The sequence below is a fragment of the Misgurnus anguillicaudatus genome, chromosome 18 (assembly GCF_027580225.2).
Source record: "Misgurnus anguillicaudatus chromosome 18, ASM2758022v2, whole genome shotgun sequence".
Taxonomy (NCBI): domain Eukaryota; kingdom Metazoa; phylum Chordata; class Actinopteri; order Cypriniformes; family Cobitidae; genus Misgurnus; species Misgurnus anguillicaudatus.
In genome coordinates this window covers 807,182-831,488 of record NC_073354.2, presented here as the reverse complement: position 1 = coordinate 831,488, position 24,307 = coordinate 807,182, and the positions used below count along the sequence as shown (strand labels likewise).

The 24,307-nt window shown below is 36.4% G+C and overlaps 1 protein-coding gene across 2 annotated transcripts in view; it reads right to left on the bottom strand.

Annotated features, from left to right (window-relative positions):
- The window catches only part of nt5c1bb (5'-nucleotidase, cytosolic IB b), a 78,427-nt gene extending 57,815 nt beyond the window's left edge, over positions 1-20,612 (bottom strand). Inside the window, exons 1-3 of one of the 2 annotated variants that reach the window (XM_073855479.1) lie at positions 20,252-20,612; positions 19,987-20,154; positions 12,560-12,689 (exon numbers count right to left, since the gene is read on the bottom strand). In XM_073855479.1, coding sequence (XP_073711580.1) covers positions 12,560-12,689; positions 19,987-20,154; positions 20,252-20,371 — 418 coding nt within the window. In that variant the 5' untranslated portion in view covers positions 20,372-20,612. The remainder of the gene's footprint in view (positions 1-12,559; positions 12,690-19,986; positions 20,155-20,251) is intronic. The other variant, XM_073855478.1, reaches the window with a different exon arrangement.
- Between the last annotated feature and the right edge of the window lie 3,695 nt (positions 20,613-24,307).

The following is a 24,307-nucleotide window of genomic DNA, read 5'->3' as shown; positions in this document are numbered from 1 at the left end:
TAAAACTTTTTTGTTTTACTTTGTAATACTGTTGATTTTTCTTTACTTGTTAATATGTTTTATCATTATTTACAATCTAAACATAAAATAAGCCAACTAAAATATGTAATAAATAAATATAAAAATTATTAGACTTTATTATTATTATTAGAAAAATTATTGCAGAGACCACTGGTTTAAACAGTGCAGGATGGACAGAGAATGTCGCAATTTTTGTGTAATCCAAGCTGTGCCAAAGCCGCTGTAGTACAGTTTATAAATGAATGGATATTTAAAGGGCTGTCGCGACAGAGAATAAAAAGCAACGGAATGTCCATGTTTAATAGGCTATAAGATATGCATTTATTATTTTACACTTTATACACGTATAATAAATGCAAAATAAATTGTCAACGAACAGGAGACTACATTAAACATGATGATCATACGCGGAGACAACGTTTTCCACATTATTGGAGCTTCTGCTTTGACAAGTGAGCTTAAACCTTTTTTTCGGTATTTTTTACCCACATATATATATTTTTTTTACATATTTTCAACCAAAGGAACACATGATATAGCCCAATGTAAGTTGTTATGGTAGCCTTAGCTTGTTCTGAAATGATGAGAATATTTAAATGACTAAATGTAGGCTATCTCTGAAACTTTATTTAAATAAAAATTAATTTGTTTTCATACTATATTTGTATTGCTATATATTAATTTACATAGGCCTACTGAGGAAATGCCATATATTAATATGCAATGCCTTCTGTATGGCATATATTTTGTTTAGACGTGCTTAATTTAGGTTTAATTTAGACGTGCTTCTCTGCCGCATCAGCGCGCATCATGAGAGATTTGTTAGCTTCTTGTTATGGCTTATTTTATTTTGTTATTACAGCTAAAAGGGACAGACATGGAAAACGAAACGGAGAACATTTATTATATGCAGTGCTCTATATGGAAAATGAAGTGGAACTGCAAATGCCTGTTTAAGCAGAGTTTTCTCCACTGGCATTAACTCTTTCCCCGCCATTGACGAGATATCTCGTCAATTAAGAGAAAACGCTTCCCCGCCAATGACAAGATTTTCCGTCTTTCCGCAATACCGCTATTACCCTTCTGCAACTTTTTAAAACCGGAAGTATTGCCCTATGACAAGCTGCTGCATGTCCGTGTCTGTTTTAAAGATCGCTCTGAATGGAATCTCTATGAAAAGTCCATCACAAAAATGGAATTATCTCTGCTTTTTGCTCAAAATGTGGTGTTTTTGCAGAAACCTACCCATATTCAAAAGCTGATTACAAAAGAACTTCTAAAGGTAGGATGAAACGGGGTTTTTTGTTTGAAAGCAGAGGGTCTGTTCTTTCATTTGGTATATTGTATGTTTATATATTTGAAGAAGAAAATTTTCTGGAAGGCATTAAACTTTTATGAAAATCATGAAAAACGCTGGCGCTGGCTGGCAACTTTTTTAAAAAACGCTGGCGGTGAAAGAGTTAAGAACAGGCTTTCACCGGAGCAAGTAGGCTAAATATGGTTGTCTTTCTTCATAAAAACATGAATATCTTCTTTATTTGGTTTGACATATGCCGACCGTGCAGTTTGTTATGTAGCCTATGTTTATTCGTTCGTCCGGGCTCTTACTTGGTGTTTCGAGTCTGTTTGATAGCGTACTTTGTCATGTCCTCAAACTTTGCTTGCGTTTGGGGTTAGAGTATAATATTTGCTATACTATAATTTCTGTAAGATAAACAGTACTGAATTCATACTAACGACCCCATTGAAACCAAGAACCAAATTCTTGATTCACTTAAATGACTAAGTTGGGTTGAATTCATGAATCAATTGATTCGGTTCAAAGGACCGTTTGTTTCTTTAAATAGTTCAAATAGTTCAGTTCAAAGTCAGTGTCCTTTGAAGAAAATCCAAGAAAATACGGAAAATGAAGTTTCAGCGAATTCACGTCCTAGTAGTTGTCCGAAACAAAAAGAAAAAAAATATCCTCCTACCAGTTCTGATGAGTTCAAAGCACAGTTTTGGTTGGCTCGCCTTTTTGTATACACCTTCAGTATATACTTAATTGTCTCGCGTGTCCAAGATGGAGCAGGAGAACTTCACAGATGTTCGCAATTCTCACAAAAAAAAACCCAGCCTTGTAAAAACACAAGGCAGAACAGTAATTAATCTTCAATTCAACAGATTTATCAATAAGCATCATGTAAACATTTCAAATAACAACATAACTCAGGGTTTCAACACTTATTGAACATATTGACACTTAAAATGTTATTTTTTAACCACATTTACGTTACTTGACTGTTAACTTTCAAATGTAAATAAGTTAGCTTCGGCTCGTTCGTTATATACCAGCGGCCAATGTAAACAAACTAATAAAACTCATTGTTTGCGGCCAAATTTGCAACACTTATGCCATAATGTCAAGTTAATATTTAGAATATAACTCACCAAAGCATAAATTTTAACTTCTTATTTAAAAGAAGAAGTTCATTCGCAGTGTTTTGATGCTCTGTGATTCTGCATCTGCCTCCGTTCTAATTCTCTATTTTGCTCTCTTCTCACTCTAGCGACATCTTTTCCAAGTTATCGCATCACTTCAGGAATTCAATAATTTGTTTTAAATCACTGTTTTGAATCACTTTTTCCTCTTAATAAATATTTTAGTTTCTAGAGATCGCCCCGTGCAGCTGCTCATCTGACTCGCTCTCACTCTGTGCTCGTGCTGGCACCTGTGTGAACTGAATGCGCTGCTACCATTGGCTCATAAAAGTGTCTGTCACCGTAGCAAGATCAGCGATTGGTTAAAAGTTTCTTCTCCTTCTAGAACACTCGCTTTCTCTCTCTCTTAATTCTTTTACAACAGCAAATGCATCAATGTTTATGTGCGGTCTGAAAAATGTGCGCGGTCTGACAAATCTATTGCGCGACCACTTTGACTGGCCTGCGCGATTGCGCGTGCGCGCAGCTTAGAGGGAACATTGCTTCAAAGGTTCTGAAACGATGGTAAAGGTTCTATATAGAACCATAGCTTACTGAAGAACCATTTTTTGCTGAAATGGTTCTTTGTCTTGACAAAAGGGTTCTTTATTTCTCTCCTTTTTTATTTTAAATTTAGTCAGTTATTTTCAAGCTGCCTCCTGATTATTTTCACATGTAAAAGCCCTGAAACATCAGTCCTGCTGAACCGCCTGCAGACTAACAACACAAACAGGTAAGAGAGGAAAATAATCATCATTTACTGCTAAAAAAATTTTGAAAATTGAAGTTTTGTGTGTTCTTATTGTAATTTATTTATTTTATAACAGCTAAACTTTATACTGTAAGCTTCATTCCCTTTAAAGCAGGTAAGCTTCATATTGTTTTATCTAACATCTAGATTAAAAACACATCTGTTTAACTCTGCATTTACTGAATGAGCACTGTGCTGCTTCACACTGACTGCACATTTAACTCAAGTCATTTTTACTCCTGTTTTATTATTTTTAACATTTTAAACTGTTTTATTTAAATCACATTAATTTTCTTTAATTTTTATTTTAAATTCTCATGTATCTTTGTCTTTATTGTGATCTTATTGTGTTTTTACATTTTCTTTTTTATATATTGTTTTCTCATTTCTGTGTAAAGCAGTTTGAATGACCTCTGTGTATGAAATGTGCTATACAAATAAACTTGCCTTGCCTAGATTTCAGGGACTCTGCTTTAACAATGAATTAGGATAATTATAGCCCGCTAGCATCAGCAATCGGGGAAACGCTGCTCCGTGCATTGGAGCTCCGTCGAGTTCATCATCTAAATCCTATTTTCTTACTATCTCGTTCCTATCTATATAATATAACGTACTAGTTTATCTTAGGAATACTTTACCGTGACGATTATTGAACAGTATTAATAAGTAAAACAATCTATCACTAGTAAACACCTAGTGTTAGCATATAGCCCGCTAGCATTAACAAACGTGCCGGTTGAAGTTAGCACTTGCTCACTGTCTGTTTACTGTAAATCTGCCTTCCTTTTCGATTTAATGGCGGACTCATCTGATGCATGTTTTTCAGACCTTTCCTCACCAGAGCGGGAAGCTGTGGAGGAGTTGTGGCCCGGCATTCGCACCAGGCGGTACAGCGTGCCTCACATCACCCTGGCTCCAGACACCCGGAGACGACTTCATGAACTTCTTTACTAACAAAATTATGTTTATTAGGGAAAACATAGAAACTACGCAAGCAGCCACCACTCTACCCAATAGTACATTTTCCACTAGATTACCAAACGAACATCTTGAGTCATTTAATCCTACTACAATAGAACAGCTCTCTAAACTAGTAACGTCATCCAAATCATCGTCCTGTATACTAGACCCCGTTTCCACAAAATTACTAAAAGAGGTATTTCATGTAGTGTCAGACACGGTACTTAATATCTTTAACTCATCTCTAGAATTAGGATACGTTCCAACAGCTTTCAAACTAGCAGTTATTAGACCGCTCATTAAAAAACCAAACCTTGACCAGGGAGATCTTAATAACTTTAGACCAATCTCAAATCTACCTTTTCTTTCTAAAATATTAGAAAAAGTAGTGGCAAGCCAGCTACGCACATTCGTAGAAAATAATAATACATATGAAAAGTTCCAATCAGGATTCAGGCCCCACCATAGCACAGAGACAGCGCTGCTTAGAGTTACAAATGACCTCCTATTAACATCCGATCGTGGTGAAATCTCAATCCTTATATTACTAGACCTTAGTGCAGCCTTTGACACAATAGATCACACAATCTTACTCAATAGACTAGAAAACTATGTTGGCATCAGTGGTCAGGCGTTAGCCTGGTTCAGATTGTATCTAACCATTCGATATCACTTTGTTTATGTAAATGAGGAAGAGTCATATCACTGCCCCGTTAAATACGGCGTGCCTCAGGGATCAGTTTTAGGCCCTATCCTATTCTCGTTATATATGTTACCTCTAGGAGACATTATCAGGAAACATAACATAAGCTTTACATCTCGTCGCATCCTAGCGAAACCTACCAGTTTTCTAAGCTAACAGACTGCATTAGTAATATTAGGGACTGGATGGCACATAACTTTCTTATGCTAAACTCCAATAAGACAGAGATACTTATTATTGAACCGAATCGCTACAAACATAATATGTCAGATTACAAGTTGCCCATAGATGGCTGCACGGTGGTGCCATCTTCCACGGTTAAGAATTTAGGCGTAATGTTCGACAGCAATCTATCTTTCGATAGTCATATCGCCAACGTCTGCCGCACAGCATTCTTCCATCTTAGAAATATCTCAAAAATATGCCATATGCTGTCTGCATCAGACGCAGAAAACTACCAGTTAAATATCGCATACAATTTAAAATATTACTAATCACCTACAAAGCCTTAAATGGCCTAGCGCCCTCGTATATTAAAGAACTACTATCAGAATACAATCCATCACGTAAACTGCGCTCACAAAATTCTGGTCACTTAATTATCCCTAAAATATCAAAAGTATCTAAAGGTGGTAGATCCTTTTCCTACTTAGCCCCTAAGCTCTGGAATGATTTACCAAATAATGTTCGAGTATCAGACAAAGTCGATCAATTTAAATCTAAACTTAAGACATTCTTCTTTAACAAAGCATTCACATAAAATGTCCAGTAAATGTACTTTTCCTGCAGTAGTTAGTTTGTCTAGAACAAAGCACTCACATACCTCATATGGGTAATATACTATTGCCGCAATAGTTAGCCTGTCTGGAACCGAGCTGACTTCAACTATAATGTTTGACACTTGCATTACATGCGAACGGCCCCTACGCTAATAGAATTCTGTTTTTCTCTCCGTCTCGTCCTCGACCACGAGGACAATGAGACAAACAGACCCAGTTCCTGTTGCTGTGAAGATCATCGCACCACTGATCCACTGGCTGTCCTTCAACGTGATGACCAGCCGATGCCCGACCAACGACCACCGGCTAAACCAGTTTAATTCGCTTACCCGCCTCCTATCCCTACCGTATCTATATATATATATATATATATATATATATTAATTCCTCCCAAGGGTTTTTGTCCTTCTAGGAGTTTTTCCCATTGGGTTTTTTCCTACGGGGTTTTTTCATCCCAGGGAGAGTCAGCCAACTTTGGCTTAACTTAGCACTTTACGTACTAATTATGAAAAGAATGTGGTACAACATATGTTTAGTTTTTTTTATTGATTATTTCAGAGTTTTTATATGTGAGGTAATCTTGCTGGGAGTGAAGGCAGTGCGTATGACCACTTGATACAAGAGACACATTCTATTTTTAAAGGTGATGTATGCATGTTCCTTTCAATCCTGGCATTAAAACAATAATATTTACTGTTTAAACATTTTGTAAATTGAGGTTTTGTGTGTTTTTGATGTACTTTATTTCTTTTATAACAGGTCAACATACTGTAAGCTTCATTCCCTTTAAAGCAGGTAATCTTCATATTGTTTTAAATGATAGATTTCAGGGACTCTGCTTTAACAATGAATTAGGATAATGATTTGGTATAGTGTTTGTTATAAAGCATCTACATGTATATTTTACATTAAGTTTATTAAACTAATTATGAAAAGAATGTGGTACAACATGTGTTTAGTTTTTTTTTATTGATATTTTAGAGTTTTCTATGTGAGGTAATCTTACTTATGCTGGGAGTGAAGGCAGTGCGTATGACCGCTTGATATGAAAGACACATCCTGTTTTTAAAGGTGATGTATGCATGTTACTTTCAATGCTGGCATTAAAATAATAGTTATTTACTGTTTAAACATTTTGGAGATTGTGTGTGTGATCTTGTGGCACATTTACTTTTGATAACAGAATTATTTTTGTATATCTGTTGTAGGTGGATCATAAGTGAAGCTCTGCAGGTCTGCCATTGGCTTGATAACAGTGGTTTATGTTAATTGAGTGAATTCAATTTATAAATAAATCTTTCACCAAGCATTCACCTAATTACTGACAAAACAGGTATCTTGAGCAGAGTCATATTAAAACTTCTGTCAAATCATGTTTTACATACAGTATGTGGGTGATTCTCACGAAACCATTGAAACACCACGGCACTAATAATTTTAGCTTTAAAATGTGTAATATAGTAACATTAAAAAGCATCAGAATGAACACAATACTGTGTTCTACCTTGCACAATGTGTGATTTCAACATATTTATAATTGTAAATTTTATCTCATTTTCTGCTGAAATTCTCATTACCGCAATGTGTCCGGCTGTGTTTGAACATGCGTTATGTTGTAATTTAATCAAATTAACACAAAAATATTACAAAAAAAATAAATGGATGTTTTTCTAGACTACTTTAGATGACAGAAAAAATATTTACTGAATATTCATGTATAATAATAATGAAGAAAAATTAGGAAAATGATGTGTCCATGCCTGATGTTCTCATCCTCCGCAACACTTTTTGAGAACAATTTAAGCACACATACAGAATTTTAATAAAGTTTGATTTTGAGTGACCAAGCACATGGACCAGTTACTTCAAGATGGCTACCAAGATCATTTTTTTTACAGTTAATTTGAAATATTGTCTTGTCAGAATGCTTACACGACATTTTGACTATCATTACCGCAACAGATGCTTATTAAATGTTAATTTAATGAATAGAAGCATAACACTTTGATTTTAAATGCATGTGCAGAATCTCCAAATTATGTTCTTTCAGGTTTGTCATGTCATTTTGAAAATATATCAGTGTTGAAGTTTTCTGACTGTTGCGGTAATTAGATGTTTTAGGACTTTTTATATTATGTTACAAAAATATTTTAAATGATAAGAAAAAGTAATTAAATTAATGTTACCATTTACTCCAGACTTTGTTTTTCAATGTCTGGTCGGAAAAAAAGTAAATTTAAGCAATTTTTACATTTTCATGCTTGACATTTTTAAAACCAAGTTTTCGTGAGAATCACCCATGTAAGCAAACTCCAGGCTAATATTAACTTGTTTTGTCTCCATGTCTTATCCTTTCTCCCATCTCCAACAGATCCAAATCTTGTTCGACTTGATGCTCAACCTTGTATGATGATGACCACAGCCAGGTGATGGAGATCTGTGTTAATTAGGGCTGCAGCTATCGATTCTTTTTGTAATCGATTAATCTAGCACTAAAACGATCGATTAATCGAATAATCGGATAAAAATTTTGTATGTGTTTTTAAACAACCAAAACAAATAATGCTTAACGAAAATGACGTGGCTGTAAAATGTTCAAGCATTTGGCTTTTGTTTCTAAAAAACAGAGGTATTTGGCTCCAAAAAATAAGCCTATTTATTTCAATTTTTACCCATTTAGTGTTTATAAGTGCCAGTGCCAACAATTAAACACTTTAATTTATTAATATGCACAACAGGTTTCATGCTGTAATCTAGCCCTGACATCAAAGTAAATATTTGGTTTATGTTCATTTCTACAATTGCAGCATTAACCATTAGGCTACTAACATATAATAAATCATTTCTGGGGTGAGCCTATTTGCTATGGTAACAACCTGTGTGTATGCGCGCACGTGCACGCGTTCTGTGCGTGAGGAAGATTGACACCCCACTCAGACGTTCAGTTGCTTCATTGCATTTTGGTACGGCAGTCGGCAGAAATACATACATTCCTTTTCAATAGAACGCTGCATTTGGTTTGCATCACTTGCATTGCGGTGCATTTTAGGCTAAGAATCCGTTCGAAAAATCACAACATCACGTCCCGCTGTATACAGTGAATGCATGCAGCTGAAATTATTGTTGCGTGGCTACATAAAAGTTTAAGCATATGTGATGCATTGCGCAATCGGTCTGACTCGCGTGAGAGAGAATAACTTCCTTATGCTAAACTCCAATAAGACATAGATTATTATTATTGAACAAAATATGTCAGATTACAAATTGCCCATATATGATTGCACTGTGGTGCCGTTTTTTTGTACACACACCTGTAAAAGTGCATGCGCGTGTGTGAGGTTCTTTATTAAGCTATAACGTTACTCTCCTGCAATTGAACGTGAATACGTTTACTACTTAAAAACATCAAAGCTAAACATCATATCTAGTCAAACCGCATAAGGACATCGCTACAAATACAGTATGGGATTAAAATCAGCGGAAGCTACGTTACCTTGTTTTATCGACGCTTGGTGAAACAGCAGTTGATGTTTTCGTTTCAGATGCTGAATGTAATGATAATGTAATGATCCCAAAATTTATACTTTCTCTCTCTGCCTTTTTTGGACATATTCGCTCCGCCATCGCGCCAACTAATTCAAAATGTATAACGCGCTATGATGTGCTTCCTGAACATTGAACAACGGTCCGTGTGAATCAGATCTCGGAACGTGTAGTGCGCGTCATAGGAATTTAACGAGGCTTCGAGGCAGAATTTTTGCCTCGAGGAATTTTTTGAATCGAGTAAATCGAGTAACCCGATGAATCGTTTCAGCCCTAGTGTTAATCACAGCCTGCGTCTCAAGATCAACATGACAATAGCAGACCATTTCTTATCTTACTTTCACATGACTAAGTGTTCAACCTCATTGCAACAAAACAAAGAACATTGGATGGAGTATTGGATGATCCCGTAAAGAAAATAATATGGACTTTTTTGGTGAGATTCTACAAGGATTGACACAATCCTATTGACTTTTATTTTTACAGTTAATCAGAGGTGGAAAGTAACGAATTACATTTACTCAGGTTACTGTAATTGAGTAGTTTTTTTGTGTATTTTTACTTTGAGTAGTTTTTAAAATCTGTACTTTTACTTTTACTTAAGTATGTTTTATTTAAAGTATTGTACTTTGCTACATTTTAAATCATATCCGTTACTGAGTAAAAAAATATTTTAAAAAGCAAGGTGATTAAGACGTGCAACGGATGTAAATGGGCGGGGCTCGGGGGAACGCGCAAAAAGAACCATGGAGACGGACGAGACAGGCGCGCGCTAATACAGACCCGCCTCAGTTTAAATCTTATGAAAGTATTACGAAATTGCACGACGCGTTTTTAATACCATGCGCATTATCTTCCGAGGTCTAGCAGCTTCGCGTCAAGTCAAACACAACTTCAAAACGTCCTCGAGAATGCGCAGGTCATTAGACATTGCAGAGACAGAGAGAGAGAGAGAGAGAGAGAGAGAGAGAGAGAGAGAGAGAGAGAGAAGAATAAATGTCCTCAGGTACCCAGGTCAGGGAAGTAAGTAGATAATAAACGTGTCAAATGTATATAGACATGGCACTCATCTCATTATATGCTCATTTAAACTATATATAGTTTAATAAAATAATGTATGTTACCAGCAATACATCAATTACAACCTTACTATAGTGATTGTATTTACTAGCTGCTGACCACCTTCAAAAGTGCATAACTCATCTGTAAAAATCATTAAACAATTCCATAAATGTTTCTTACTTTAAAAAAGCTTTTTATTTTATTAACTTTTTGTTATTGCACTTTAATTGTAAAGATACAATTAAAAACAACTAGTTTGAGATGTATATTCCCTTGTCGTTTTTGAACTATACTAGAATCCTCCACCTCTTCCCGCTGTAAAAAAAGTAACTTTTACTCTGAGTAAAGTTAAAATGACTTACTTTTTACTTTTCCTTGAGTAGATTTTTAGACAAGTAACTTTACTTTTACTTAAGTAAAATATTATTCAAGTAACTTTACTTTTACTTGAGTACAATATTTTAGTACTTTTTCCCCCTCTGCAGTTAATAATGCATTATAAACATCCCATTCATTTGTATTCTATGTCATCGATCTGTTTGTGCTAAAATGTATACATCTGAATGTAATGTCAATAATATGTTAATATTCAGGATTTATTATCATTTGCATGTTTTGATGTTGCATGTCATGATTTTATTGATTTCATGTCATTGTTGTCTATTTAAAATGATTTTAATTGCCAAATTTTATTGTTAATTTATTTAAACTGTTAAGCGTCGCCGTCCCGAATACGGGACACCTAAGTTTGCATTAATATTGTTGATGTAAATTTTAATCTATCACTACAAACTATATATCGTTGGAAAGGTCTAAGCCTCCAGAATAGACATTTCAACAGTGTTTTATAAAACAAATTATGTAGGAAGAGTAATTGATTCATTTATGAAGAGAGTGTGCTCAAAAAAATTATTTTCTGCTAAATGTCACTGTCCCACCAGCAGGACGACTACATTTACTTCAATGTTTGCATATAAATTCTTATCTTATCATGACAAACTGTATATTGTTTGAGAGCTCCAAGAGTGTAGATTTAACTCAATAGGGTGGGATGACGCTTACAAGGTTAATATTGAAGCTGTTATTTAACATCCATATCTTATTTGAGTAGTGATTTGTTATATTTGCATAATAATTCATATATTTATTCTGATTGTGATTTTAATGCACATATTTATTATTGTATGACACCTCATGTAATGAAAAAGTGAAAATTAAAGTATGTTCTGATGTCTTGCAATTCTGTTTTTAAACTGTTAAACCTTATAAAGTGCTATAAATAAGAAAAAACAAATAAAATAATCCTCCTGACTGCTGATAAATGAAAGGGTTCTTTATAGCACCACTGAGGTTCTATTTAGCACTTTTTCAAGGCAAGGTTTTATATAGAACCATCTAAAAAAGGGTTCTATATAGTACCAGAAAAAGTGCTGCTATTGTTACAAGCTGAAGAACCCTTATTTGGTACTATATAGAACCATTTTTCTTAAGAGTGCAGTGTTTTGTAACATTAATCGTTAAAACAAAAACTCAGTTTTCAAATGTATACTGCATGATAAACACGCACCAAATGATTAATTAAACAAACAAACAGTTTAACTGTTAACAACCTGATTTGTCACTAGTGCTCACCAGTTCTTCCAGGCGCGAGACACATAGTGTATAACAGCATTGGGCATGTGCTTCCCGAAGTTGCCACGGTATGTCCCACATAATGTTTAGCTTAATTTTCTTTTTAACTTCATGCGTTGACCCCATTTCTATTACATGCAAAATCCCACCGGGACACGCGGGTCTCCCGCAAAAAAATTCTGACCGCCCACTCCCACCCGCAGCAAAGGTGAACCCGCTCCCGCGGGTCCCGCAGGAATCCCGTCCTAATGCATCCCTCTAGCCCCTAGTGGAGTCAAGTGGGATAAGGTAAAGCTAAGAGTGCTCCAGACCAACCTTCTGAACATATGATTTACAGAAGGCATACGTAACTAAGAACATTTCGGGAAGCACGTATTATCGATAAGGTACAGCTTAAGGTACAACTTAAGAACGACGTAGAGCTAAGAAGGTTTCGGGGAATGCAGCCCTGATATAATACTAAGTATTAACATAGACTTATATTTTTTTTTAAATAACAATAAAATAAACTATAAATCTTAAACTATAATTATACAATTTTAGGGGTTGTTTTGAATGTATATAATTCATCTCCACAATAAAAAAATCTTTATAACAGAGGTATTATATAGGGAAAGAGCAAAATGCAATGAGGAGTGCTATGCATACCATAGTGATTTATACTGTTCATGAGTCGCACCCCAACCTGGGCGTGATTGTTGGTCATGAGAACGATGTCAAACAGCTCTTCACTGTCTGGATAGAGAGTCCTGAGTCGTTCATTTACAGTCATCAGCGCCTGTATGCATATAACTTTTCAAATTCAATTATTTTTTTCTATAGCGCTCTTCATAATGAACATAGTTGCAAAGCTGCTTAACAGAAAAAACATTTTTGGGTAACACTTTAAATAAGGTTCTAGTAGTAGTAAACATTAGTAAAGGCATATCATTAACAAATAATGAACAATGTAGTTTTTCAGCATTTCTTTGTTAATGTTAATTAATGTCAATACCCCAGCCAACATTGATATGTGGGCCCCACGTGGCTCCTATCTAGGCAGTATGGGTTCCATGTGGGCATGGGCTTTACATGGGCAATATATGAAGAGTTTGGTTCTAAATTGCGATAAACGCCATTAAAAAAAATCAGTATTATCAGGTCAGTATTTAAAAGTAAATTCTTAATAAATTCTAAATACAATATCTGCTGTGTTATTGTCATCTTTTCCCCTTTTTCCCAAAATGCAATAAACGCCACTCCTACTTTTCTGCAGATTGCAGAATGCAATAAATCCGCTCAACAAATCACAGTGCACCATACCACACATTGTGAACAAACAATGGCGGCGCGTTGTGTACTTAGTTTTCTAAGTCTTAGTTTTCCTCATCTACTTTGTACTTCGTGATCAACAAACAAACAAAAACAAAATAATACTTTAATGGCATTGATAAACCTGTGGTGGTTTTCTGTGACGTGAAAGAAACGTAAGCCATCAACATCTAATAATTTACGCGAGAGGCACTCGGTAGCCGGTTGCTTGTTCTCCCGACAGCATCAAGCTTCTGTCATGCTAACACATTGAGCCCAGGGGATCTTATGAAAAACTTTACATTATTTTACTAAAAGTCAATGAAAATCGAGCAGGACCAAAACATTTTACAGCCGATCGCTGTAAAAAATGTTAAGCGACGACGTCAAGTATAACCGCAGCAATGACAGCGTTCTTAATATGACAAAGTGTTTTGGTTAATGCCATTAATGTTTATTTTTTAATCAGTATATACCATTAGTCAACTAAATGAATATAACATGGCAAAGATGAATGCACATTTATATATTGATTCAATAGATTTAAAGCATTTTGAAAAAAAACTGTCACGAATTTATTTCATTTTGTGGAAAAATAATTAGTTTTTATAATAAATCTTTGAAAATCAAGTTATGGATTTTTTTAATGTTTTTATAACCTAAAGATGCTGTGTGAAAGTTTATAACAGAAAATAGTGGTTTTGATCTGTGGTCACTTTCTTGGTATAGAAAACAAATTTTTACCGCAATTAGTTAAAATGGATTTATTGCCTTTTGGAACCAAAATCTTCATATGTGGGTCATATATACGTTTCACTATGTGGGTCACATATAGGTTTGCCCATGTGGATGATAATATGTGACCATCATAGGACCTATGTGGGCAAAAAAATTTCATGCTTGAAATTAGGGATGTAAATTATTAATCGATTATCTCCCTAACAAGCTGATGAGTTGAATCGGGTGTTTTAAATAAGGATTGGGAAACACTGTGCTAAGATACCACCTTCGTAACTTGCATGCAGCTATGTTGCAGGGAGGAAGTCTGTCGCTTTCACATCCTACAGTCGCTGCTGTAGTGGGAAGGTGAGTATGTGACCACAGGAAAGCAGAGGGCATTACTCAGAGGATTTGCGGCATGATCGAAAAAGATATGATGCCAGTTAGCACCCCTGATGGTGAGGGAGATAATACACTTCATGGAGACAGGATATAATATCCCTTCTCGACCGACCATAACTACCCACTTGGAAGCAACAGTTCAAAAACAAGAAGGCTGAGCTAAAAACAGTTAGTCGTGGCTAATGTGGCTCTGACGACGGATTGTTGGACGGCACTGATTACATAAAGCTACATTACAATCACTTGCCACGACATTGAAGATGACTGGCATGTAAAGTCAGCAGTCCTTCTTACGGAGAGCCTCTCAGAGAGACATACAGCTGATAATTTAGCCGACAAACTTAATCAGGCTATGGAGTCATGGGGACTCACCAGCGTGTAATAGCCTGTGTGCATGACAACGCTCTGAAAATTGACATCTATCAGACCGCTCAGAGACCAAGCTTACAGATGCGCGGACGCTGGAGTTGGGAGACAACTTCTGGCAGGTGATAGAGGACATGGTGCCAGCACTGCACTCTCAAATGTGCAGCTACTGTCATGTCTGCAGATACTAAAGTATCCATATCTAACGCGTACCCCATCACATTCAGTCTGATCAACACGCATCTCAAGACAGCAGATGGAGACAGCAGCAGAGTGGCGGAATTCAAATCTAAAGTGCGCACTTCATTGGGTCATTAATTAATTAAACTCTAAAATGACATCTCATTTGAGCGAGAATATATATACAGTTGAGCTCAAAATTATTCATACCCTTTGTAAATATGACCAAAGAAGGCTGTGAAAATAAATCTGCATCGTTTTTTGTTCTTTAATTTAAAAAACCTACAAAAATCCAACCTTTCGTTGGAGAATAATAATTTTAAAATGGGGGAAAATTTCATTATGAGAGAAATATTTTTCTCTAATACACACTGCTCACAATTAATCATACCCTTTTATTTAATAATTTTTGCAACCTCCTTTCCCAAGAGAACAGCTCTGAGTCTTCACCAATAATGCCTGATGAGTTTGGAGAACACCTGACAAGAGTTTAGAGACCATTCCTTTATGCAGAATCTCTCCAGCTCCATGTTAGTGCTTCTTCTCTTCAGTTCATCCCACTCATTTTCTTTAGGGTTCAGGTCAGGGGACTGGGATTGTCATGGCAGACTCATTTTTGTGTTAGTTTTGATGTTTGTTTTGGATCATTGCCCTGAAGGAAGATCCAACCATGGCCCATAATATGATTTCTAACAGGGACAGAAAGGTTTTGATTTTTTATCTGTTGGTATTTCAAAAATGTTTTTAGCAGCAAACACTCAACATTAGTTTGGTGCACACAGGGGTAAAATGTACCCCATGTGTACAATGAAACATACTGCTGTATCTTTAATGTTGTGGGACTATTCTTCTGCTGGAGGTCCTAGACATCTTGATCAGATACATGGCATCATGGATTCTATGAAATACCAACAGATAAAAAAATCAAAACCTTACTGTCCCTGTTAGAAATTTTATAATGGGCCATGGTTTGATCTCTTAATTCAGGGCAATGATCCAAAACAAACATCAAAACTAACACAAAAATTAGTCTCTGAGCACAAAATGAAGCTTTAGCCATGACAATCCCTGAACCCTAAAGAAAATGAGTGGGATGAACTGAAGAGAAGAAGCACCAACATGTAGCTGGAATCTAAAGGATCTGGAGAGATTCTGCATGAAGGAATGGTCTCTGATCTCTTGTCAGGTGTTCTCCAAACTCATCAGGCATTATAGGTGAAGACTCAGAGCTGTTCTCTTGGGAAAAGGAGGTTGCAAAAAGTATTGAATAAAAGGGTATATTAATTGTGAGCAGAGTGTATTAGAGAAAAATATTTCTCTCATAATGAGATTTTCCCCCATTTTAAAATTATTATTCTCCAATGAAAGGTTGGATTTTTGTAGATTTTTTAAATTAAAGATCAAAAGTATTAACGATTAACCCCTTCTTTGGTCATATTTACAAAGGGTATAAATAATTTTAAGCTCGACTATACATGCTACAATTACACTCCTTTAAGATAATGTAATTAATAGTGGGAAATAATCAGTTTTTAAATTTTTTGCGCTATCTATCATCGATCGCATGACGTTCTACAACATCTGCTTTAGTTTGTGTTTATTAACCCTTTAGTTTCACTTCATCACACAGCTATTCCCATTAAAGGTATCTGTTAAAAACATTTAATTCATTAATAACCTAGTATGTGTTCATTTTCTGTCATAGTTTCTTCAAAATTAAGTTTTATTTGAGTGTTTTAAATAAAAATATTTTAATTTTCATCATGACCCATACTCCCCTTTGATTGCCACGCCCTCTGCCACGCCCACTCACCCAACCCTAACACCTTAACTAACAAATGTTCTGCGGGAAACCCTGACAGTCATGTTTTTGAATGGTCGTTTTTTGAATCATTCCCTCAGTTCCCCCGAGACAGGAGAAATACGGATTTCAGTGTTGCACGTCCTTCTTTAAATTATGTAAAAATCGTCATTTGCCCATCTGGACCCCACATAAGCCCCACACAGATTCTATATCCAATTCAGGTGGGCTGATCCAGGTGGGGCCAAAGTGGAACCCAAGGACAAACCCATATATAGGGCCCCACCCTGCAGTGTTGGCTGGGACAGTTTATTGTGCATTAATTAATGTTAACAGTTTCAATGTTTGATTTAAAAAAAATATGAATAAATGCTGAAACAAACATGAACTAAAATTAATAAATACTGTAGAAGTATTATTCACTGATAGTTCATGTTAGCTAATGCATCAAACTAATTGTTAACAAATACAGCTATATTGTAAAGTGTTACCCATTTTGCATTAAACACTAGAGACAGAAGGAAAAACTGAAGAAAAAAAATCTAGAAATTATAAATATTTGAAAATGAAAGCAGAACAGAACAATTGCGTTACAAAATACAAAAGTGGTGTCTACACACAATTGTAAATAAATTGTCAGCAATCCAAAGGTGACAGTGGCAAAAAATACAAACCCTGCGGTTATGAAGTGAAGAAGAAAACTTGGAGAAAACCAAGCTGGGTCAGTTCCCCTCTGACAGATTAAAGGGACAGTTCACCCAGAGTTGAAAATTCTGTCATCATTTGCTCACTCTCATGTTGTTACAAACCTGTATAAATGTCTTTGTTCTGATAAACACGAAAGAATATATTTTGAGTAATGTTTGTAAGCAAACCAATCATGAGTCCCATTCACTTCCATAGTAGGAAAAAGAATACTATGGAAGTCAATGGGGCTTCTGATCAGTTTGCTAACTAACATTTCTCAAAATATCTTCCTTTGTTGTGTATCAGAACAAAGACATTTATACAGGTTTGTAACAACAACACGACAGTGAGAATTTTCTTTTTTGGGTGAAATATCCCTTTAATATTAGATGATTTAAGCAAAGGAATACTATTTGTACACCGTGTGCACAATTATTAGGCAAGTTGTATTTTTGAGGATTACTTTTGTTACTGTACAACTACAGTGTTCTTGGCCAATTCAAAATGTTAACAAACCCTCAAACCTGAACATTTAAGTAGTAAAAGTGAAGTTTTGGCTTTCTTAAGAGAACATTATTAGGCAACTACATGAAAAACAAAGATTTTCCAATCTCACTTGGTTTTTTTCACCTGTTAAAGTGAGAATAATAAACAAACTCTAAATTGACAAATCAACACTTCTGAAAAAAAAAAATCTCAATAACCTCAGTAGCCACCCTTTTTTTCGATAACAGTCACAAGCCTTCCATTCGCGGATTCGGTCGGTTTCTTGGTCTGGTCAGAGTCCACATTTTGTGCAGCCGCAACCACAGACTCCCAGACACTGTTCAGAGAGGTGTACTGTTTACCTTCACTGTAAATGTCCTGCTTAAGAAGGGCCCAAAATAGGGTTTAAGTTAGGGGTGTGCATTGGCACTGCCCTCACAATTCGATTCAATTACGATTCACCAGGTAACGATTCAATTCGATTCTACGATGCATTGCGATGCATCAGAATTCTACTGTACACAACAAGGCAAGTTTTTTATCAGTCAAGTGCAACTATTCTCAACAAAAACGGAAGCTTAGCAGCTTTAAGACAATGACAATTATATACCTGAGATGAGAATTTACAAACAGCTTAAGTCTTTTCTAGTTTTTCCATTAACTTAGAGAATCCGAAATGTGCCCATATGTCCACTTTGAAAAGGGTGCGTTTTTATTTACCCGTCTATCACAGTCATCTCTCCTCCGCCTCAGCCATCTTGATTGTTGTTGTTTTGCCCCCGGAAGTAATTGAAACTTCACAACTTTATTGTCCACTCGAGGCCAAAATAATAAACAGTGACATAACCAATTATGGCACTTTGCTGCATCGATGCTGAATCGTGCATGCCCGCATTGCGATGCATTGCCGAATCGATTATTGTTGACACCCCTAGTTTAAGTCAGGTGAAGAAGGGGGCCATGTCATTAGTTTTTCATCTTTAAGGCCTTTACTGGCCAGCCATGCAGTGGAGTACTTTGATATATGTGATGGAGCGTTGTCTTGCAAAATAATCAGTCTTCTTGAAAGATTCAAACTTTTTCCTGTACCACTGCTTGAAGAGAGTGTCTCTTTTAAACCAGGGGTTTCAAACCTGTCCTGGAGGACCACCAGCACTGCACATCCCGCATGCCTCCCTTTTGTGACACAACTCATACAGTTACCTTACACACCCAGTTCAGGTCTTGCAGTGTCTACTAATAGACCGTTTCAGCAGTAACAACATAAACAAGCGGCTGTCGCGGTCCGCACATAACTTCCGGTAAACTCCGCTAAGAATAAATAACAACAAAGTTCTTTAAACGTAGTTTATTTATATAACAAGCAAAAAAACAACACATTACCTAGGAAACCAAAACATTTGTTATTTTCGACAAAACATTTGCATTAGCAACTAGTCAGACCATTAAAAAAACAAAACCGGAAGTAAGGTTCAGATCCAGACGTGTATCACCTGTGTCCGATGAAACCGTCTATAAGCTGAAGATTTAAACCAGGTGTGTCTAATGAGGGAGACATGCAAATTGTGCAGCACCAGTGGTCCTCCAGGACAGGTTTGAAAACTCCTGTTCTACACTACAGACAGGCAGGCACAGGAAGGCACAGACAGGCATTATTAAAGATGAGCTAGTTGGACCTTTTTGGGTTAAAACTGGAAATAAAAAACAACTCTCAGATCTAAGTTACAATTTTTAGAAGATACTTTCTTCAAGCAGTGGTACAGGAACAAATTTGCATCTTTCAAGACTTTTATGCAAGACAACGCTCCATCACATGCATCAAAGTACTCCACTGCTTGGCTGGCCAGTAAAGCCCTTAAAGACTTAACTTACAAGTTAACTTACACGCACCGGTGTAGTTGTACAATAACAAAAGTAATCCTCAAAAATACAACTTGCCTAATAATTGTGCACACGGTGTAGTTAAGCATGCTGCTGTCAAACCAGGCAGTTAAGCAACCTACCAGAAAAGACTCTTAAATTGTATTCAAAACTTTACAAAGAATAAGAATAATGGGTGTGACAGCATCTTTTATAAACAAGTTAAACAGGTCACACATTTCATTTTAATTTCTTACAATAAGTTAATGAGAGTTATCCTCACCTTAACGAAAGGAAAAGCAGGACCAGGTTTCAGGGGCTCATTTTCATGATCTTGCTGATATTCTACATATTTTTCCAGCCCCTGTTCCTCAAATATCTTCCTCTCTCCAGTCATATCAAACAAGGTCCGTGACGAAACTGCGATTGTAACTGCATATTTTGGTTTGGGCTGCCCAAATAACAGCGATTATTGACATGTCCAAGTCAGCTGGCGCTATAGCAACTACTACATAAATATTTCACCTTCTTAAAAAAATGATACTTACAGGTCTCGGTTTCTTTGATTTCAAGTTTTCGTAGTGGGCTTTAGCTACTGCCCAGTCAATTTCCTCTGCTGTAGCAACCTTTTGATTAACGGAACGAACTTCTTGTTTCGTTTCACTCATGTTTATCTACTAAAAAGCCTGATGGTGTAACTCAGCGTGCCGAACTTCCTAGTTAAAGAATAGGTGTGTTCGAGATCATCCGGCGCTGCGCAGACCGATCGGCGAGGTTTGCCGCTTGCAGTTGAGGGAGGAACTGAAGACGGAGCCGTCAAGCCGGACACCTGCTGCTTGCCGTAGTGACGTGTGCGCCGTGTTTCCTTGTTTTTAATCGCGAATGAAGTGAATTAGATGCTGAATTTGATAAAACAAACCTTTTAATAAAAAGTTGCAACCAGAAACATTTTATATCAAATATTTTAATTGCTGCTCATACGAAAATAACGGGAAACAAGCCTATATTATTAAAATACCAATAGAGTTTGTTACTTTCATTTTTATTTTATTACACAACACAATATAACATATGTATGCATATTAGTGTTTTTTCCTGTTTTAAAACATGAATTTATAGGGGCGGTTTCCCGGACAGGGATTAGCTTAATCCAGGACTAGGCCTTAGTTTAGTTAGGAAATATAACCAGTTTTAACAAACATGCCTTACTAAAAACATTACCTGTGTGCATTTTGAGGCAAAACAAAGGGCCCTGATGTATTTTAAGTCAGCTCAAGTTGTTTTCCATTTGGACAGCTCTTAAAAATGTTTTAGGCTACTGAGATGTATATGTGTGCATTTCTGTAATGTATCTGTATTGTTCTTAATGGTAAGTCAATTATTTTTACAGTATGAATCATATTATATGTATAATATTTATTTAATTATGTATGCAAACATTACATTTTTAAAACAACGAGTAAAGGAAAAAAAAAGAAAAAGACAGGCTATATTTAAAAGAAATACCCTAATAGAAAACTGTCAAATGTATGAAATATTTAATAAATTGTATTATAAAATACACGATATTATTAACCTCAATACAATTTATTAAATATTTCATACATTTGACTGGTAACCCAAATGCACTGGTAACCCAACGCTTCGAGGGGTTTATTGCGTTTATAAAACGGTTACTTCATATGCATAAAGTTAGCGGGATTTTATAAAATAAAACACAAATAAGTTGTAATTATATTAGTATAAATATTACTCTTCCGCCAAACAAAGTAGTTCCTCAGAATCAAGTGTGACTGAAACAGAGCGCAGTTCACAAACAACACAGACGCAGCAAAGATACAATGAAAATATGATTAAAGACGGTGGTGTTTATTTTATAAATCACCATTCATCTAATTTATACATTAACATTTATATTGTGCTGTTGAAGTGATGATCAAATATGCTTGTAAGCATGCTGAACTCTTTCCCCGTCAGCGTTTTTTTTTTAAATTGCCACCCGGTTTTAGTTTAATGCCTTACAGAAAAATTATCTTCTTTAAATAAACATAAATATAAAATGAAAGAACAGACCATCCGCTTTCAAACAACAACAACAACAAAAAGTTTCATCCTACCTTAATTTGTTCTCTTATCAGTTATCACCTCTCAAATTTTCAGCTAAAAGCGGAGATAATTCCATTTTTGTGAAGAACTTTAGTTAGAAATCATCAGATTCAGACATGAACAGTACACGGTGTTTTCAGTGAATGCGTCAGTGTTTAAGTTGGGAAAGATCGCCACCCAGTGGATAATAGCGGGCGTATGAACTTCAGTTATAAACTCCTCAGACAACGTTTTCTCTTTATTGAAGAGATGACTCAACAGTATTTATTGACATTTATTTGGATATCGCCATTAATTGTGCAATTGTAGACAAATTAAAAATATGATTAAAGACTGTTGTGTTTATTCTCATAAATCAGTACGCAGCAACAGTGGCGCAGTGATACTTATGTAATGTGTTCTGAACCGTGAGGTTACCGGTGTATTTTATCACGGCTTAGAACGCGTTTCAACCAATCAGAATGAAGAACCAGACCTGCCCGTTTTATAATAAACGTTGTGCAACGTTTAGTCGGGGCTGAACGCAGCCCAGGTTTTAGAAGCGTTTTCTCTTGTTTGGTGGGTGTGTCAGAAATGTCAGCCCAATCAGCGGCAAGATGTATAAAACCACGCGGTTGTAAAGAGACAGCTCGCTCAATGGGTTCAAGTTGGAATGTTGTCTTTCATTCTGGACGCCCAGGTCAGTGACTGTAACATTGAGGGTCTTTTACAGTATTAAACACACATTTATAACGATTTCATCAGGCTTCAGAAACATTTTAAAAAGAACACAAAGAATGGCCTCTCAGCTACCGTAGTTGCAACTCTTGCGTCATCACAACAGGGCGTTCAACACATTGCCGTTTCTGTTTAATAAACATTGTGCAACGTTGTGCAACGTTTTGTCGGGGCTGAACGCAGCCTTGAAGCGAGGCTCCGGAGCTTGTGTCAAGCAAAAAGGGGCGTTCCAGATGAAGCCCATAGATTCGAGGCTTGTATCGTTTCCGTGAAAATCACGTGACGATGACAAACGAGGCCTCGGCTGAATCCGAAATCGCATACTTACTGTGTAGGTACTGAATTTCATTGGGTACCTACTTAACGTGCGCTAAGGCAGTATGTACGTTCGCGTTAAGTATGTACAGCATTCGCCATGTTGACGTTATCATGTGACATATGACGTAGTTGACTTGTTCGAGTTCATGCGGAAGCACAAGAACCGACAGGAGGTTGACATCACAATACCGCGAGAGCAACTCGAAATCAGAGTTCTCCGTGTGATTTCTGGAATCGCTCTCACGGTACTTTGATGTCATCCAGCTGTTGGTTCTTACAGCGGTGCATAAACTCGAACACACCTAATAGGCTTGTTTGAGATGAGCAAATTCTGCGCAGAATCGATCACCGGTGATCCGCGCAAGATGCATGTCGGTTAGAAAAGTGTCCGACTTACGTCCGACTTGCTCTGATGTCACGCTGAAGTGTGCAAAATAACTCTCGCGATGGAGAGGCGGGCTCGTCGGATTCTACAGCCGAGCGCAGTTGCTCTCCACCGACTGCATTGAAGAAAAGCACGATGGGAAAAGACTTGCTGACGACACAGCTTAATGCTCATTGGCCAGGTTATGTCAGCTGATGACTTGTTAATTCTAAAAACTCTAATTCCTGTAGTAGTTTTTATATTAATTCAATTGTTCTTTACTATGACATTTATATTTTCTATGAATTCCTGTAAACTTCTGTATTGGTGTTGATTTATTTGTACTGTGAGCTGTTCATATTTCACACAACAGAAACGAATTTGTATTACCACTAGATTTATTCATCCCAACATTTACTAAGTAACCTTTCCAGTAACGAACAGTTCAGCTTCGTTGATTCTCCTTATAAACATCTTTATGTAAATGAATTTATTGGTATTTAAGTTGCATCTATTTAATCCGCGATAAAATACGCGAACGTGATCTCTGCCTATGCTGACGTTTGTAGTCGACTGGACTGCGAGTTTGGTGAAGTGTCTGACTTAAAGCTCTTTTTTCACTCCTCCCCTTACTGCAGCCGTCTGCTCTCGTCTGAATTTCAGGCAAGGCAAGCTGCATCTCAAACAAGCCTAATAACAGACATGAAAACGTATGCGTGTGTGTATGAGGGACAGGTGCACTAACACCTGATTGCATCAGTAACTTGATCTGTAACACTGTGTGTCTCAATTCGTTCCCTAGCTCCCGAGGTCGTGAATCACTATATCGTGTACACAGGTTCGGGCACTGGTAAGGACCCTAGCTTACTTCACATTGGGACGATGTTCACTTATTTTTCTGTCACGGCTGCTTAAGCGCGTTGTAATCACTCACAGCTGTTACTCATCAACAACCGGCAAAACCAACATCTTTCTGACTTAATTTTAAAAACAGTACATTGTGAAAAATGCTGTCATTATTCTCTTACATATCTGTGCATAAAATTGGAGGCATATAATTACATTTTAAATGTAATAAATATATTTACAATTTTAAATA